Source organism: Aspergillus versicolor (assembly GCF_001890125.1).
Source record: "Aspergillus versicolor CBS 583.65 unplaced genomic scaffold ASPVEscaffold_1, whole genome shotgun sequence".
In the NCBI taxonomy this organism is placed as follows: Eukaryota; Fungi; Ascomycota; class Eurotiomycetes; order Eurotiales; family Aspergillaceae; genus Aspergillus; species Aspergillus versicolor.
The window spans coordinates 1,187,679-1,203,796 of record NW_024467524.1 but is presented as its reverse complement, the minus strand read 5'-3'; the positions used below and the strand labels follow the sequence as shown (position 1 = coordinate 1,203,796).

General features: G+C 53.9%; 7 protein-coding genes across 7 annotated transcripts; 3 read left to right on the top strand and 4 right to left on the bottom strand.

Annotated features, from left to right (window-relative positions):
- Nucleotides 1–606: 606 nt before the first annotated feature.
- ASPVEDRAFT_48478 (putative DUF221 domain protein) lies at nt 607–3,284 on the top strand (the record flags this gene model as incomplete). The annotated part of the gene is made up of 3 exons (XM_040814014.1): nt 607–1,927; nt 1,985–2,383; nt 2,443–3,284. The coding sequence occupies 3 exons, from the start codon at nt 607–609 to the stop codon at nt 3,282–3,284; spliced, it is 2,562 nt and encodes an 853-aa protein (XP_040661991.1).
- A 79-nt stretch (nt 3,285–3,363) lies between these two features.
- ASPVEDRAFT_224728 (uncharacterized protein) lies at nt 3,364–3,729 on the bottom strand. Its single transcript, XM_040809489.1, has one exon. The coding sequence runs from the start codon at nt 3,647–3,649 to the stop codon at nt 3,443–3,445; it is 207 nt and encodes a 68-aa protein (XP_040661990.1). The 5' UTR covers nt 3,650–3,729; the 3' UTR covers nt 3,364–3,442.
- An 80-nt stretch (nt 3,730–3,809) lies between these two features.
- ASPVEDRAFT_119747 (MCM DNA helicase complex subunit MCM6) lies at nt 3,810–6,822 on the bottom strand (the record flags this gene model as incomplete). Its single annotated transcript, XM_040805732.1, has 3 exons — nt 3,810–4,937; nt 4,989–5,124; nt 5,177–6,822. The coding sequence occupies 3 exons, from the start codon at nt 6,820–6,822 to the stop codon at nt 3,810–3,812; spliced, it is 2,910 nt and encodes a 969-aa protein (XP_040661989.1).
- A 924-nt stretch (nt 6,823–7,746) lies between these two features.
- On the top strand, nt 7,747–9,173 carry ASPVEDRAFT_58255 (uncharacterized protein; the record flags this gene model as incomplete). Its single annotated transcript, XM_040815412.1, has 2 exons — nt 7,747–7,808; nt 8,024–9,173. The coding sequence occupies 2 exons, from the start codon at nt 7,747–7,749 to the stop codon at nt 9,171–9,173; spliced, it is 1,212 nt and encodes a 403-aa protein (XP_040661988.1).
- ASPVEDRAFT_157549 (LLM class flavin-dependent oxidoreductase) lies at nt 8,996–10,842 on the bottom strand. The gene is made up of 3 exons (XM_040808543.1): nt 10,785–10,842; nt 10,176–10,728; nt 8,996–10,086 (listed from the first exon to the last, which is right to left on the bottom strand). The coding sequence occupies exons 1-3, from the start codon at nt 10,810–10,812 to the stop codon at nt 9,306–9,308; spliced, it is 1,362 nt and encodes a 453-aa protein (XP_040661987.1). The 5' UTR covers nt 10,813–10,842; the 3' UTR covers nt 8,996–9,305.
- Nucleotides 10,843–11,428: 586 nt separating this feature from the next.
- Nucleotides 11,429–13,594, top strand: ASPVEDRAFT_78001 (sodium:solute symporter family protein; the record flags this gene model as incomplete). Its single annotated transcript, XM_040816470.1, has 3 exons — nt 11,429–11,510; nt 11,563–13,295; nt 13,361–13,594. The coding sequence occupies 3 exons, from the start codon at nt 11,429–11,431 to the stop codon at nt 13,592–13,594; spliced, it is 2,049 nt and encodes a 682-aa protein (XP_040661986.1).
- A 277-nt stretch (nt 13,595–13,871) lies between these two features.
- On the bottom strand, nt 13,872–15,294 carry ASPVEDRAFT_35590 (uncharacterized protein). Its single transcript, XM_040811026.1, has 2 exons — nt 14,766–15,294; nt 13,872–14,707 (listed from the first exon to the last, which is right to left on the bottom strand). The coding sequence occupies exons 1-2, from the start codon at nt 14,956–14,958 to the stop codon at nt 14,220–14,222; spliced, it is 681 nt and encodes a 226-aa protein (XP_040661985.1). The 5' UTR covers nt 14,959–15,294; the 3' UTR covers nt 13,872–14,219.
- Between the last annotated feature and the right edge of the window lie 824 nt (nt 15,295–16,118).

The following is a 16,118-nucleotide window of genomic DNA, read 5'->3' as shown; positions in this document are numbered from 1 at the left end:
ATCGACGATCGCACGGCTGGATCGAGCCAGACTTCAATTTCAACCTTGCAGCCGCCGTCGAGTCAAGTCGTCATCACCCTCTTTTGTTTCATCCACACATCCCTGCGACCTGACTGGCCCAGAGCTGCATTCCACTCTTTTCGCTCTCAAGGGCTTGCTTTTTCTCTCTGCGTTTGTTTTTCCTGCGTGGCCCTCTTCCAGTCCAGTCCTGGGTTTGCCCCTCTTCGCTCATTTTTCCGACCGTGCTTCCATTCTTTTGGCTTTCCTATTTTATTTATTAAATTCCCTTCCATTCTTTTCTCGCATTCTATTTCAGCTCTGTCGTCCCTTTTGGTGGTCTTCATCGATCGGTCGACTTCCTGTGCTGCGGCTTGCCCCCCTGAGCTCGCTATCAATCGCCCTCCGATCAAGCTATCCCTGAGTTGAAACACCGTCGCTGGCGGTCAACAAACTTCATCATGGCTGTAAGTATTGCCAGTTCGCTGAGCTCGGTCGCGTTCCCAGCATGTCTGACCCTGGTAGGACAATGAGGACCCCCAAGCTGCCTCCAACTCGGCCTCCAGTCTCGTCACGGTCCTCGTGCCCGCCCTGGTTGTCGCGGCCGTGATGGTCATCCTCTTCGTGATCTTGAGACGCAGCGAGCGCCGCATGTATATGCCCCGTACCTACCTTGGATCTCTGCGACCGTCGGAACGTACCCCTCCGTCGTCGACTGGGCTCCTGGGTTGGATTAAAGATATGTACAAACTGCCCGACGAATATGTTTTGCAACACCACTCTATGGATGCCTACCTTCTTCTGCGCTTCCTCAAACTCATGACCGCCATCTGCTTCGTCGGCTGCTGTATCACCTTCCCGATCCTGTTCCCGGTCAATGCCACCGGCGGTGGTGGGAACGTACAATTAGACCTTTTAAGTTTCTCCAATGTCAGCGAGACGAGATATGCGCGTCTTTTCGCCCATGCCCTCGTTGCCTGGGTCTTCGTTGGATTCGTTTTCTTCACTATCACCCGTGAGAGCATCTTCTACATCAACCTGCGCCAGGCGTACTCGCTTTCTCGCTCCTACGCAACCCGCCTCTCCTCTCGTACCGTCCTTTTCACTACCGTTCCCCAAGACTACTTGAGTACCGACAAGATTCGCGAGATGTTTGGCGTGAACAAGGTCAAGAATGTCTGGCTCACTACTGACACGAAGGAGCTGGCTAAAAAGGTCGACGAGCGCGAAGCTGCCGGTATCAAGCTCGAAGCTGCTGAAACTAAACTGATCCGATTGGCCAACGGCGCCCGCCTGAAGGCCCTGAAGAAGGGAGGAAACGCCGAGGAAGAGCCAACTATCGCTGCAACAGCTGAAGATGATGGCGAGTCTGGTTCCGTTGCCGCGCGTTGGGTCCAGCCCAAGAACCGCCCTACGCACCGCCTCAAGCCAATCATCGGAAAGAAAGTCGATACTATCAACTGGGCCCGGTCCGAAATTGAACGCCTCACCCCAGAAATTGAGGAACTCCAGGCGAAGCACCGAGCTGGCGAGGCCAAGCTGGTTTCGTCCGTTTTTGTCGAATTCCACACCCAGGCAGATGCGCAATTGGCCTACCAGTCTGTGGCTCACAACCTTCCTCTGCACATGGCACCGCGCTATATCGGTTTGGATCCAACCCAAGTCATCTGGTCTAACTTGCGCATCAAGTGGTGGGAGCGCATAATCCGTTATGCTGCCTCTTGCGCATTCGTCGGCGCGCTAGTCATCTTCTGGGCTATCCCCACGGCCTTCGTTGGTGCCCTTTCGAACATCAACAACTTGACTGACATGGTTCCTTTCCTCAAATTCATTACTCATGTTCCCGGGTGGATCTTGGGTGCCATCACTGGTCTCCTTCCTACCATTTTGATGGCCGTTCTCATGGCGCTGCTCCCCATCATTCTCCGATGTAAGTTTACTACCCGGGTCGTTGACTAGACTTTGAGCTGACAGACGTTTTCTTTAGTGATGGCAAAGATTGGTGGTGCTCCTAGCTTGGCACAAGTCGAATTGACCACCCAGAACTTTTACTTCTTCTTCCAGGTGGTCCAGGTGTTCCTAGTTGTTACGCTTGCTTCGTCCGCCACTAGTGTCGCTACGAAAATCATTGACGACCCTACCTCTGCTGCCTCTTTGCTCGCCAAGAAGCTTCCCACAGCCTCGAACTTCTACATCTCTTATATCGTTCTGCAGGGGTTGTCGTTCAGCTCTGGTGCCCTCTTGCAGATTGGTGGTGTGATTATTGGAAAGATTCTCGGCAAATTCTTGGATAACACTCCTCGCAAGATGTACACCCGCTGGTCGAACCTTGCAGGTCTGGGTTGGGGAACGGTGTACCCTGTTTTCACCCTCTTGGCTGTTATTGGTGCGTATTGCATATTTATCCCATCAGTGTCAACGTGACTTTATCTGACCGCTATCTAGCAATTACGTATTCTTGCATTGCACCCCTGGTTCTGGGTTTCGCAACCATTGGTCTTTACCTCTTCTACTTTGCTTACCGCTACAACTTGCTGTATGTCTCCAACGCAGACATTGACGTTCAGGGCAAGTGCTTTACCCGCGGATTGCAGCAAATCACCGTTGGGTGCTATCTGCTTGTGGTTTGCCTGATCGGTCTTTTTGCCATCGCGACTGGCGCCCAGAGAATCGCTCTTGGACCCTTGATCCTCACGATCATCCTCCTCATTACCATGATCATCTACCACGTCTCTCTCAACGCCGCCCTTGAGCCTCTCATCAACTACCTCCCCAAGAACCTCGAGGCCGAAGAGGAATCCCTCCTCCGCCGCGAGGGCATTCCCTACAACGACGCCAAGGTCGAAGACCACGGCATCACCGCTGGCGCCCCAGCCAACGGTGCCTCAAACGGCCACGAGAACGGCGCAGACGTCGACGATGCCGAGAAGGGGATCACCCACGCTACCCCCGTGCAGCCCCAGGCCAACTTCTTGGTTAAGTACCTCCGTCCCGACAAGTACGCTGGATACCACCAGCTGCGCGAGTGGATTCCCAACGGCGCGGATGCAGCCACCTATTCCCCCGAGGTCGAGTCGCACGCTTACTTCCACCCGGCAATTAGCGCCCAGGCTCCTCTTCTCTGGATCCCCCGTGACGAGATGGGTATCAGTGCCCAGGAGATCCAACACACCGGCCGTGTCATCCCCATTACCGATGCGGATGCCTGGTTGGACGAGAAGAACAAGATCCACTGGGACGTCGATGGCGGCCACCCTCCAATCTACGAGGAGAAGATCTACTACTAAGCTGTTAACAATTATAAACTATTTACTCTGGAGCTCGGCAAGGGCAAACGTTATAATGTCGATGACTCCGCTGTTTCTTTTATCTATGTCTTTTCCCCGATCTTTGATATATTTGATACCCAGGTGTCATGATGGTTGATGAACACATGCACGACCATCTAGGGTGGGATTTTTTTTGGGGATATATTACGTTTTCTTGTGTTAGAAGATGAAGTAATAATAAATAATACACGTTTCGAAGATTTATTTCCACTGCAGTAGCTAAGCCGAATAGTAATATTAAGGCAATGGAGAGCTATGCTGAAGAATATGATTGATTGATTTTCATGAGTAAACCAAGAACCCATGCACCTAGTCCCATACATAACATAACTAACGATCTATGACATGTCATGAAAAATTACTGTACTTGGATATGATATAACAAATAAAAGAGTATCAGAGCATCGTCACTCATAACCAGAACACACTCCACCGACTCCATGCACATATTCATCATAATATGCTCCACTAGACAAACAGTGTTTACTCCTCATCAATCGCGCAGTTCGGATGAAGCACGTAAATCGTCTTGTCGGCCTGCGCCTCCGAAGCCTCATTAACATCAACGAGCCCCTCCCCGCGAATCGGCATCAGAATGTTATCCTTAACCATGCGCTTGAGGACCTTGGACGCGAGGCTACGCTCCCTCTGCAGATCCTCTTCGCTGTTCAGCTCTGATTCGATCTGCTCGAGGTACCACACGAGGAGGTCTTCCTGCTCGACACCCTCCCCTGCAGCCGCCTCGTCTTCGCGGATCCGTCGCACCACCAGGTTCAGGATCTTCATGTACTTGTCGTATGTGATCTTTGTCTTGGCGGCGCGCGGCTGGGCAGCTTGCTCGGTGGTGGCGCCGGCGTCCTCGCGCATCGGACTGTCGCCATCGCGATCTCGGTCGAGCATCTCATCATCGTTTTCGGCATCTGCGACTGCAGCAGCGGCTGCAGCAGCGTCTTCATCGTCGTCGACTTCGACATCGTCTTTCTCCACCGTGACGATACTCTGTCGGAGAAGATCGTAGGCTTCGCGGACGAATTTGGGTACCACCTCCTCAACGCAGTTGACCTTGGCAATGGCTTCGGACAATCGAATCAGCGATTCAAGCTGACGCACTGTGATACGGTACGAGGAGCGGCCCATGCCGCCTTGTGCGTCGTTTGCGCGGAGCTCCTTGTACTTCTCGACGAGGAGGGTCTTGGCCTCGTCGCGGAAAACAGGGCGGAAGGTGCGCGCGAACCGGATGTAGCGCTGGAGTTGTTCGGTGCTGAACTCGGGCTCGACGGCCTCGTCGCGGTTCATGTGGACGTTGACGATGTGGTCAGCGAGGTTGCGGTCGACTTCGGCGTTGGGTTCATCGCGGATGACGAAGAACAGATCGAAACGGGACATGATCGGAGCGGAGAAGTTGAGGTTGCCCCGGAGGGTAGTTTTGGGGTCGTAGCGGCCACCGATGGGGTTTGCGGCCGCGAGGATTGAGGCGCGTGCGTTGAGGGTCGTGTGGATGCCGGCTTTGGCGATGGAGATGGTTTGTTGTTCCATTGCTTCGTGGATTGCGACTTGGTCGGCAATGTCCATTTTGTCGAATTCGTCGATCGCGCAGATACCGCCGCCGTTCTGGCTGGGTTAGTTTCCATTTCATTAAATAAGGTATTGGGGGTGACATACAGCCAACATGAGAGCACCGGCTTCGATGGTGAATTCTCCAGTTTCGGCATCCTTCACGACCGATGCGGTTAAACCAGCGGCAGATGAAGCTTTACCACTGGTGTAGACGGCGCGGGGATGCAGCGAGCAGATATACCTAATTTTGGTTAGTAGGAGAACAGCATATTTGGTCGTTGTTGAGCACTTACTTCAAGAATTGACTTTTACTTGTTGACGGGTCACCCACAACACAGATGTTGATATCACCACGAAGTTGCAAGCTTTCTTGCGCAGTGGTTTTGGCCACACCTCCTACAAGCTGTAGAAGCAGACCCTTCTTAATCTGACGATGACCGTAGATCATAGGCGCCATGGAGTCTACCAAGCGGGAGTAGATGTACTCGGAATGAACCATGCTTTTCAGATCCTGGACCTCTGACGGACTCAGACTCTGAAGGAACGCCTCCTGTGCCTTATCATCATCAGGGTCTGGGTCGGGGTTCTGGTTAAGCGAGCCGAGAATCCTATTAGACTGGCCGCTCAGTTGCTGGTTCGTTTGTTGACCAGGCGTTGTCGTATCAGGGGTAACCATGCATGATAAGAAAGCTAACCGATAGGTCAAATCTCTTACACCAAGCGCCTTCAGCCCGCTAACTCCAGAGCCCCCAGCATCGTTGCCGCGGAAGGAAGTGTTGTCGCGCACTGCCTCGGGTCGAACACCTGGTAGACCCAGCTGGCTGACATCGGGGATAACAATGAGTGTACCAGTAAAGATAGAGCGTTCACCGGCCTTGACGCGATCGACCATTTCACCACGTAGGATGATATCCATGGTCCGCGGCATACTACCGGTTGGGATTTCGTGAGACGACTCTTGTAGCTTCACCTTCTGCCAGTCAACGAATGTGCTCTTTCCGATATCCAGGCGCCATCCAAGAGTGTTTCCGCAGGTACTGTTCGGGCACCGCGTGGGTTGTGTGTAGCGGAACGTCTGCTCGACGTTGGAGACAACTGTTCTGCAGCCTTCACAGATGAAGGTTCCGAGGGATAATTCTGGTCGGATTTCAGATGTGCGCGTGACAGTACCGGAAACGGAGAGCAGCTTTCCGATTTGCGATGTTCGAAGCTGTCGCAGTCTGGAAACTAGAGGGAGGTTGTAGAATGCTAGAGAGAATAGCTTATCAGTCTGCTGGTGCCGAGTCTTTTCGCGAATTGTTCGCGCCAATTTGGGGTCGTCGGATACGCTAGAGTTGCCAGCCATCATGGAGGTGCCAGCCTGGGACGAGACGCTGCTGGTGGCTTGACGGTGAGACATGAAGTATTCAGGCTCGTATTTGGCGATCAAGTTGTGGAGAGCCTTGACGAGGAACGGCTGGAATCGATAGTATTGGTTTGCAATCGCATCCGCCAGAATTGGGTTATCGAGTGAGGTGAGATGTGTAAAGTCGACATAGAGCGTAGACAATTCCCATTTCGCCATTCCATGGATCTGGGAAACGTAGTATTCTTTGGACATGGCAGCTGAAGATGGCGGAGGGTTTGGTGTCGGTGCAGCTTCTTCCTTGTAGTTTTCCAGCAGCTCTTCAAAGGCCTGCTGTACCTTTTCACCAGCCAAATCAACCACAGGGGGCGGGCCAGGGACATATGGATTTCGCAGCCGGGTGGTCGTCGACCCGTTTGTTTCTGCGACCTGATCATCAGGGAAGGCATTTGCATCGCTCATGGGAGCATTGCTCTCGGAGAGCGGTTGTGGGCGTGAGCTGGGGAAGCCGTCTGATTGAGGCCCTCGGTCGTCTCGAGAGCCGGCGGTTGAGCCCAGCTCGGACTGGAGGACGGCGTCGAAAAGCGAGGACATGGTGGTGAAGAGCCCAAGCGAGGCCGGAGGGAATGAGGCTGTATCGGGGCCGCAATGGGTGTTTGAGGGGTATCTTTGATTCTTTCCCAGGGTTGAGGCTGTTGATCGTTGATTTCTGCGGGACGCGTGCGACACACGAAACGCGTCGGGCGGAAATATGATGCGCCGACGCGTTAAGTGGTTTCTGCTGACATAACATATTGCGGGTCACGCTCACGGACCCCCGGCGCGAAGCCGCTAGACTTCATCGGGCGGGGCCGACAAGGTCTGAGCGGACGAGCGTGAGGAAAATGGGGAAAAGCGTCAGGACGGTGGCAGTGACGGCAGCTCGTCGTCCAATAATCCGGGCAGGAAATGTTTGCGATCCGGAGGTCTCTGAGCTGTCGATTTGTTCCCACCCCTCCCCACTCGTCCGGCTTGCGCTACTGCTGCTGCTGTCGTACTCGTCCCTGGAGCGAAGGGTGCCCTGCTGGAATGCAGCAGACACAGATAAGCGAAGCGCCTGCGTCCCTCTGGGGAACCACCCCCGTCAATGATCTTTCTCCTTCTTGAGCGATCCCCAAATATGAAGCCGTGACGGCCCTCCCTCCCCGATCCGCCCTTCAATTGCCCCTCCGCAGCTATGGCCACCGACAGGTGCCTCTCGGCCGATCCCATTCAAGCTGAGACCCTATCTGCACCACGTGCCGGCTTTTCTGAGTCTCATCTACGGCGTTGGTCACCGAGCACTCTACTGCTCTTGTTTTCAGTGTCAATTCATGAGTCCCTAACATGTTGTTTCGTCAGGGAGCGCTAGCGAAGACCTCCAGAACCTCCGGCTAAAACGGCATAGGCGGAACGACGGGACATCCAAAAGCCAGACCTTTTACTTTGTCGACTCGAATTCGTCGTCCCGTGAGAAGCGAGCCCATGTGATGCGACACCATGTCCAAGAGAAGCGAAAACAGCAGCGGCATTCGCACTCCCGGCAGAGCAGCGACCGGAAGGTGAACGGGCTGTTTCCATATCTTCCCTGGGAGCAGAGGCAGGCAGAACTGCCAGAGACGGCAGATGGCCAACCCCTCGATCTTGTACCTTCTCGCCGTCGAATTTCCTCGCCCATCTTGAGCTCAGTAGGTCAAAGCATCTTCAACTTGCCCTCTCGCGCGTTTGCGCTAACAGCTGCCGCTCAATTGTAGCCCGATGCCAAAATCACAGCAAGCCCCGCAAGGTCGAAGTCCGACGCATCTGATAGCGCTTACGTGCCATCACCGGTGACCGTACTGGACGCCTCGAGAAAAGACCCATTCGACAGCCTTCCTATAACCTCACCCGCTGATATGGAGCTTGCAGACTACTGGACGAATAAACTGACATACTGGTCGGGCCAGAATAAATACCTGAAAGAGTGCGCCTTCAAAACAGCAATGAACCATCCTTTATCATTCCAAGCGGTCATTCTATCATATTGCGCTCGGTGGAAGGCCCAATTATACAATCATAGTAACACCCGAGAGATCGAATATCATTTATCCAACGTCACGAAAGGCGTCGAGGACGCTGTGAACGGCCGCATCAAAATCGACGGCGACAGTCTAGCAATGGCACTCGCTGGCCAAGCCCTCCACGAGGACAGGTTTGGAACTAAAGAGAAAGCTAGGGGCTACAGAGAGCATGCGATACAGATTCTGCGCACACGCCCTCGCACTAGCGGGCTTGCCGAAGTCTTTCTCCACTACACCAGATATGTCATGATGCCTTCATCTCCAGCCCGCTGGGGAGAAGACGGCCAAGAATGGCTCGTAACATTCCTCCGCGCAGCAGAAGGTTTGATGCAGTCGCATAATGATGAAAAATACCTCGCCTCCGTTCCACAACGCCGCACAGCCTTCCAAATGGATAGTCCTCTCTTCTCTCTACTCTCCAGCGGGCCCCGTCCCTCCCGCGTCCCCGAAGATTCCCGCATGTACGTTGTTCGCAACGTGCCAACACAAGAAATCACCCGCACCGCCGCTCTAATATACATCACCGCCGCGCTTTGGGATTACCAAGACTCTCCCAGTAAGACCGCGCGCTTTCTCGTTTACCTGAATAATCTCGTCAGGAAGCACGAGCTGGACCGGTATCCGGCCTGCGAGAGCTTTATATGGCACCTCCTGGAAGAAAACTGCGACATAGATCTGAAAGACCCAGAGCGCGGGTGGTCAACGGGTGAGCTACTGAAGATCCATAAAGGGCTACGGCCGGATCTGCGGTTCCAGTACAATGAGACGCTATTCAGTTTTCTGATGCTGGCCGAGCCGCTTCGTGGTGTTGACTCCTTCGAAGCCGAGTTATTTTCAACTCCCCGGGCGACGGAGATTGACGTTTGATACAGTCTAGGATTATTGTAATTGTTACGATTTTAGCAGTGGATTGATACCCCGGCCACGGCCGATTACCAGGACATACTATGATGTGCATACTATATAGTGTCTAGATCAAGTACATATCCGCTTATATATCTAGTTATCTGCAGCCCACTTGTACTGGGACCCCGGATGATCAGCTCTCAGTCGAGGCCCTAAGCCATCATTGAAGAAATTCTCCCTCGTAGTAGACGCAGCATAGTCATCCCAGAACACGCCCCTCCTGCGCAACTCTGGCAGCAGATACTTGACGATATCCTCAAAGTCTGCAGGCGCAACCGCATACGAGAGATTAAACCCGTCAATCCCACTCTCTTCAATCCACTGCTCCAAAACATCCGCCACAGTGGCCGGCGACCCAATAGCCCGTGCATGCGGACCCCCCAGCGCAATTTCCTGCGCAACTCGAGTCTTCGTCCACTTCAGACCCGCCGTCCCAGGCACCGTCGCCGTCCAACTATTCACAAGACTCTGGATCGCACCAGGTCCCGTGAATCTAAAGTCCTCATCCTCGCTAAACGTCGACAGGTCCGTCCCCGTCCAGCCCCCGAACAGGGTCGCCGCGCCCTCGAGATCAACATAACTGAGGTACTCCTCATACTTGGCGCGTGCCTTTTCGTCAGTCTCGTCGACGACCACGAAGATCCCTGTGATCGTCTTGATGCTGTTCGGGTCTCGGCCATGCTCGACTGCGCGGGCCCGGATGTCGTCCACAGACTTGCGGATTCCCTGCGGATCCATTCCGGCCAGAAACATGCATTCGGCGTGCTTGGTTGCGAAATTCTTGCCTGCTGTGCTGGTGCCCGCTTGGAAGATGAAGGGCGTGCGTTGGATGGAGGGCTCGGTGGTTAGTGGGCCTGCTGAGCGGAAGTATTCCCTGAAGCTTGTCAGCTCGAATATTTAGGGCTACACAGCACTACTGTGACAGTAGTGTCATGGACGCAAGGTATGAAGTGAAGCTCTCACCCCCTATGGTCAATCTTCCTCACCCTCCCAGGAAGAGCATAAACACCGCCCTCCTCATCCCTAACCACAGCATCATCCCTCCACGACCCCTCCCAAAGCTTATACGTAAGCGTCAAATACTCATCCGCCATTTTATACCGCTCATCGTGCGCAATCTGCGTCTCCAGACCCACATTCCTCGCCGCAGACTCCAGATGACTCGTGACAGCATTCCACGCAACCCTCCCCTTCGTCAGATGATCGAGCGTCGCGAACCGCCGCGCAAGCAGGAACGGGTTCTCGTACGTCGTGGACGCCGTGATCCCGAAGGAGAGGTGCTTGGTTACGGCGGCCATCGCGGCTATGGGGAGAAAGGGGTCTGAGATGGGGATTTGGGCGACGCCGGGGAGGCCCGGGTTGAAGTTTGCGGGGCCCTTGTAGACGTCGTAGGCGCCTAGGACGTCGGCGATGAACAGGGAGTGGATTTTGCCGGACTCGAGGACTTTGGCGATCGAGGTCCAGTATTCGATGTCAGTGTATTGGGTGCTGCGGTTGCGCGGGTGGCGCCAGAGACCTGTTTGAATATTGGTTAGTAGGACTGCCTTAACTCATCCTTGAGACAGTGCATACCTGGTGCTAGATGGCCGGGTGTGCTCATGCTGAAGCCGTTTAGAATCCATTGTTTCTTTGGAGTTTCGCCCATTGTGAATGGATTGTCTTGTTCTATGTTAATGGAGTATCTGGACGAGAAACCAGGGCAATGGACTAGTTATATGATGAGAAAAAATAATATATACTCCAGCACGAAATTGCAGCACAACCATTTACGAGCTCTAGATGGAAGCCCATCCTCTCTTGGAGTAGGCTGGATGTTTGATAGGGCTGCAAGCACCTCAGCTTCCACACGGATCGCACCATACTATCAATCTCCCCCAACACTCCTTCGGCACCACAAAGCAGGAGAATGATTCGTGCTCTTCTATCAGATAATCCACTAACGAGTCGTGCAGTTTTGCTTCTCCAACTGGCCATGCCAGATTGACCCGGTATAGCCTTTTAACAACCGTAGTCAGGAACAGCGCTCACTGCCCAGCTGAGCCGGTTGGAGTCGATTGGATTGCATCATTTGCGCGCCTGAAAACACAATGTGCAGTCTCTGTTGGAGGAAGCGATGAGTCTGGGGCGCATAAAGAAAGCCTTCCGTGATGGAGATGGAGGTTCAGCTTTTGCCTTCATATTGTTCAAACCCATAAACAAGAACAATACTGAACGCCATGTCAGGCCAAGTACCTCCTCCTCTGCCTCAAGGTGCAGGATATGGCGTCGTTGTCGGCCTTGGAGTGGCCTTTGCCCTCGGTAAGCTTTACTAGTTTTAATATCTGGTCGAGACGCATAGCTGATTCTATAGGCATGGTTTGGGTCACCAAGATGCTGAAAAAGACGTTCAATGAGGACGCCAGCAGCACTGAGACGTTCATGGTTGCCAATCGGACCATTGGTACGGGCCTTACGTCTTGCGCAGTGATATCGTCCTGGCTGTACAGTTCAGCCTTACTGGGCGCGACGCTCTTGACGTACAACTACGGCCTCGCCCTCGGTGTCTGGTGGGGAGCATCGGCCAGTACGATGATAACGCTGATGGCCTATCTTGCAATCCAAGCGAAGCGACGTGCTCCTAATGCCCATACGCTGCTGGAGATCATCAAGGTGCGGTACGGCAAGTCCGCGCACCAGCTCTGGATCTTTCTCTGCCTGTTGAACAACACGTTTGTGTTCACGAGTATGGTCGTCGGATCGAGTACAAGTGTCAGTGCATTGACGGGCATGGACGTTGTTGCGTCTTCCTACTTGCTTCCTCTCGGCGTGGCTGTATACACCTACTTTGGAGGGCTGAAGGCGACGTTTCTGACGGACTACGTGCACACGTTCATCATCATGATCATCCTCTGCTGGTTCACCATCAAGGTCATCGCCGTGAACGAGATCGGATCCATCGGGGCCTTATTCGACGCCGTCGTCACAGCCGATAAAGAGAAGCCCGTCGCCGGCAACTACCAGGGCTCCCATCTCACCATGCGCAGCGAGCAATGCTTATACTTCGGTCTCCTGCATATCACCGGCAACATCGGCGGCGTCCTCATGGACACAGGGTTCTGGCAGAAGGGATTCTCCGCGGACTTCGAGGCCGCAGTCCCAGGATACGTCCTCGGCGGCGTCGCTTCATTCTCAGTGCCCTGGACATTCGGCACCATCGTCGGCCTCGCAGCCCTAGCTCTCGAAAAGACCTCTGCATGGCCAACCTTCCCCAACCCAATGACCTCCAGCGAAGTCAGCGCAGGCCTCGTCCTCCCTTACGTCGCGCAAGCAGTCGCAGGCAAGGCCGGCGCAGGCGCTATCCTAGTCACAATCTTCATGTCCACGACCTCCATCGCCTCCGCGCAGATGATCGCCACCAGCTCCATCATTTCCTTCGATATCTACGGGACATATGTCAACAAGACACCCACAAACTCGCAGCTGCTGCGGTGGTCGCATATCGGCGTCGTCGCTACATCGCTGTTCATCTCCACCCTCGCAACAGCCTTCCACAAGGGCGGCGTCGACATGTCCTGGCTCCTCTACATGATCGGCCTCTTCACCTGCCCCGGCGTGTTTCCGACGTGCTTCGCCCTGCTTTGGAAGCGCCAGACAAAACAAGCCGCTATCATCTCCCCGATTGTGGGTATGGTTTGTGGACTGGCTGTCTGGTTCGGCTCTGCTTATGCCTACTACGGCGAGATCACTATCGCCGCGACGGGGGGGACTCTGCCTTGCCTCTTTGGTACCATCACCTCGTTCTTCGTCCCGCTTCCGACGACGGTGATTATCTCGCTGCTGCAGAAACATGAATTCGACTGGGCTGTTCTTGGGCGTATTGAGCAGGTCACCACGGATGAGGGCGAGAACAAAGCCCATAGCACTGACCAGAGCAGAGCAGAAATTGAAATACAAATAGAGCAACCACTCTTCACGCCCGAAAAAGCCAAGTATCTCAAACGCATGAGCCGCTGGGCTGCATTCTGGGCGGTTTTTACAGTCACAGGCCATGCCCTGCTCTGGCCGCTGCCGATGTTTGGGGCGAGAATGGTCTTCTCGAAAAGCGTGCGTCTTCTTCCTCCTAGTATCTACGTCCCGATATAGTTTGGTTTATTTCTAACACTATTCAGTTCTTCATCGCTTGGGTTGTCATCTCGCTGATCTGGCTGTGGTTTACGCTTGTTGTGGCGATCTTCTATCCGCTTGTTGATGGCGGGGTGAAGCAGATGTGGGCTGTTCTTGTTGTTGCAAGGAAGAAACTATTGCGTAAGGATAGCTCAGGCAGTGGTTCGGCGACTGGATCTGAGGGAATTGCTGGGCTGGATTCCTCTGCTGAGCAGGTTGGTGTTTTGGCGAAGGTATAACTATGGTCTACTGGTAACTGGGTTAGGGCTGGGCTGGGTAAGTACTTGTGTTATATTGTTACATGATAGAGTATTATCATAAATAGACATTAATTTGCATTTGGTCTTCTAGACTAGAATACGGAGTTACTACAGGTCTGTGCTCTCTATTGAATTGAAGATGCCATTCTACTATTCATCACGCAATTAGGTAGGTTGGAGTGTTGAATCCTGAACTGTCACGAATGTTTAGCGTAGATGGTGAGATTATATATTTGCCTTGTCGGCTCTAACCGCCGTACAATAAACGGACTCAGTTATGCAGAGGCTGCCAAGGTTATCACGCGATCATTTAATGGGAAGTTGGGTTTATCCCGACTCTACTGGGTTAATTCTTGGTATAGCTACGACTGAAAGTGAATATAAAGGAGAAATTCTGATTTATCAACGCAATCCTCCTAACGCGAATGCTGGATATCATAATATAAACCGTAAAAAACATGCCGGAATGCGCCTCGCTATGCCACTGCCGAATTGTATTGAGAAGAGAACCCCCCCCCCCCCCCCGTCCGGCCCATTCTTGAAAGATGAACCCGTCACCCGAGAAATCAAAACAGGCTAGGCACACCACTGACTGCTCGCCCACTCACTCATCATCACTCGCCGACTCATCGCCCTGCTCAAACGCATCAGAGTCAATCTCCTCCTGATCGCTCCCACTCCCATTAAACATATCATCGTCCGCATCGCTCTCCGCCCAAAAGTCCGAGTCGTCGTGCAGAACCGCCTTGTTTGGCGCGCCCTTGGTCGTGCTCTCGTGCGTCGGCATCTCAAACCCCTCGGGGATATCGGCCTTGGAGTCCTCGACGCATTTGCGCACTTTCTCTTTATACTGCTCGGGTTCCTTGCGGAGGAGAACGCCCGCGTCGACGTTTGCGGGGGACGAGACCTCGGCGTCGTCGAGGAGGGAGAGGATTGAGATGAGGACGGATTCGACGCGCTGCGCGGGGGACCAGCGCTCCGATGCGAGTTCGCCGGACATTTCGTCGTCGCCGGGCGAGTGTAGGATTGAGATGCAGAGTTTGCCGTCGGTGTAGATGTTTGGGTGGTAGAGGGGGCGGAGGAAGCGGAATTCTGGGGTTGTGTTAGTGGCTGCCTAGAGGGGCGAGGGAGTATAGGCAAGGAAGGGTACCTGGCGGCGAGTATGGGTAATTTGAAGGGAACTTCATGGCGGCTTTGAAATAGCCGCCGTAGAATAAGGAGTCTGGGTTCAGCACGATGAGGCCGATGGTCCAGTTGAAGATGTCGTCGTTCTTCAGCTCGAGGTTCACCCACGGCTCCTGCGAGAGAGCCTTGAACTCGTTCATCAGAATACGCTCAGCCATGGTGACGGTGGCAATGAGGAGAGCAGGATGGGGCCGGTCGCTGCAGGCAGAGGGCGGCGGTTAAGTAGAGTGAAGGAGTGTTGAGGAGTTGAGGATGAGAAAGAGGAACAAAGGGGGAGAGAAAAAGCAAAGAAAGCGAGGTGGCTAAGAGGCAGATCCGAGATCAGTCATGTCATGCCGTTCATCCATTCTCGACAAGCCTGAGGCGATCGTGGCGAGCACCCGATAACGGAACGTTCCGGAGTGGCGCTGCAAAGGCTCGGCCTTTCCGGGTCTGCCCTCTAAAAATCTGACTGCTGTCGGAAAGCGGGGGAACGGTGGTTAAGTGGGGATTCATGCAGCAGTTGTTTTCTATCCCTAATGTATATCATATTCTAGCATCTATCCGTAGCTCTCCACGGTGTCCTCTGTCCAAAGGTCCAACGGTGGCCGTGTCTGTGCGCTCGTGAGGACCCCATCGTATACCCAATAACCGGTGTAGACGGCAGGCGAGTGTGTCACGAGCAGGATGCAGGATGCACGCACTAGCTGGGTTGATGTTGCAGCCTTTGCTCCAATTTGCCAATCTGCTGCATCCTTGACCGAGTGACCGACGCTCCGGTCTTATCAATCTAGCCGGGTTGCGGTCGCCTGGAATGCGGAACGGCAAACGGCGAGGCAGCACCGCTGGGGACCTCGAGGCTCAGGCAGCGGTGGAATGAGAATCAGGAGGTTCCAGCCTCATGTTCAGGTTCGCAAGTGGAGTGTCTGGGTTTGAGCTTGGGGACCATCGCTTCCCAAACCGGCGGCCAATTCAGACCAGCTTAGCTTGAGCCATCACCACGCATGGCGTCGCACAACGTGGCGGCGAAGACGATTGACTCATCGCCAGGCCAGGCAGTTCCTTGCGCAAGAACTCCGCAGATAGACGCAAGTTAATGATACGGGCACTCGATTTGGTTAGAAAGAGAGCAGCGTCTGATGGGCGGTGACGGCCCACTTGGTCTGTGATGTCCCGCTCTTACTAACTGCTGGAGTCGCCGTCCCATCCTTCCTGGCCATCGCTTCTGCCTCTCGACCTCACGTCTTTGTCGATTGTCGGCCGCTATTCCTCGACTTTCTTTGTTGTAACAATCCGCCAGGGCTGGAGAGTCAATCGTATTCGCTATTCTTTATTGTAT

What these genes read in the sequence shown, in the direction of transcription:
- ASPVEDRAFT_157549 (XM_040808543.1), bottom strand. Translation starts at nt 10,812, where the DNA reads ATGAGCACACCCGGCCATCTAGCACCAG. An exon ending in ACCCGGCCATCTAGCACCAG is followed by an intron (nt 10,729 to 10,784) that starts GTATGCACTGTC and finishes ATATTCAAACAG; the next exon opens with GTCTCTGGCGCCACCCGCGC. An exon ending in AGGAAGATTGACCATAGGGG is followed by an intron (nt 10,087 to 10,175) that starts GTGAGAGCTTCA and finishes GACAAGCTTCAG; the next exon opens with GGAATACTTCCGCTCAGCAG.
- ASPVEDRAFT_224728 (XM_040809489.1), bottom strand. Translation starts at nt 3,649, where the DNA reads ATGTATGGGACTAGGTGCATGGGTTCTTGGTTTACTCATGAAAATCAA.
- ASPVEDRAFT_35590 (XM_040811026.1), bottom strand. Translation starts at nt 14,958, where the DNA reads ATGGCTGAGCGTATTCTGATGAACGAGTTCAAGGCTCTCTCGCAGGAG. An exon ending in TTACCCATACTCGCCGCCAG is followed by an intron (nt 14,708 to 14,765) that starts GTACCCTTCCTT and finishes ACACAACCCCAG; the next exon opens with AATTCCGCTTCCTCCGCCCC.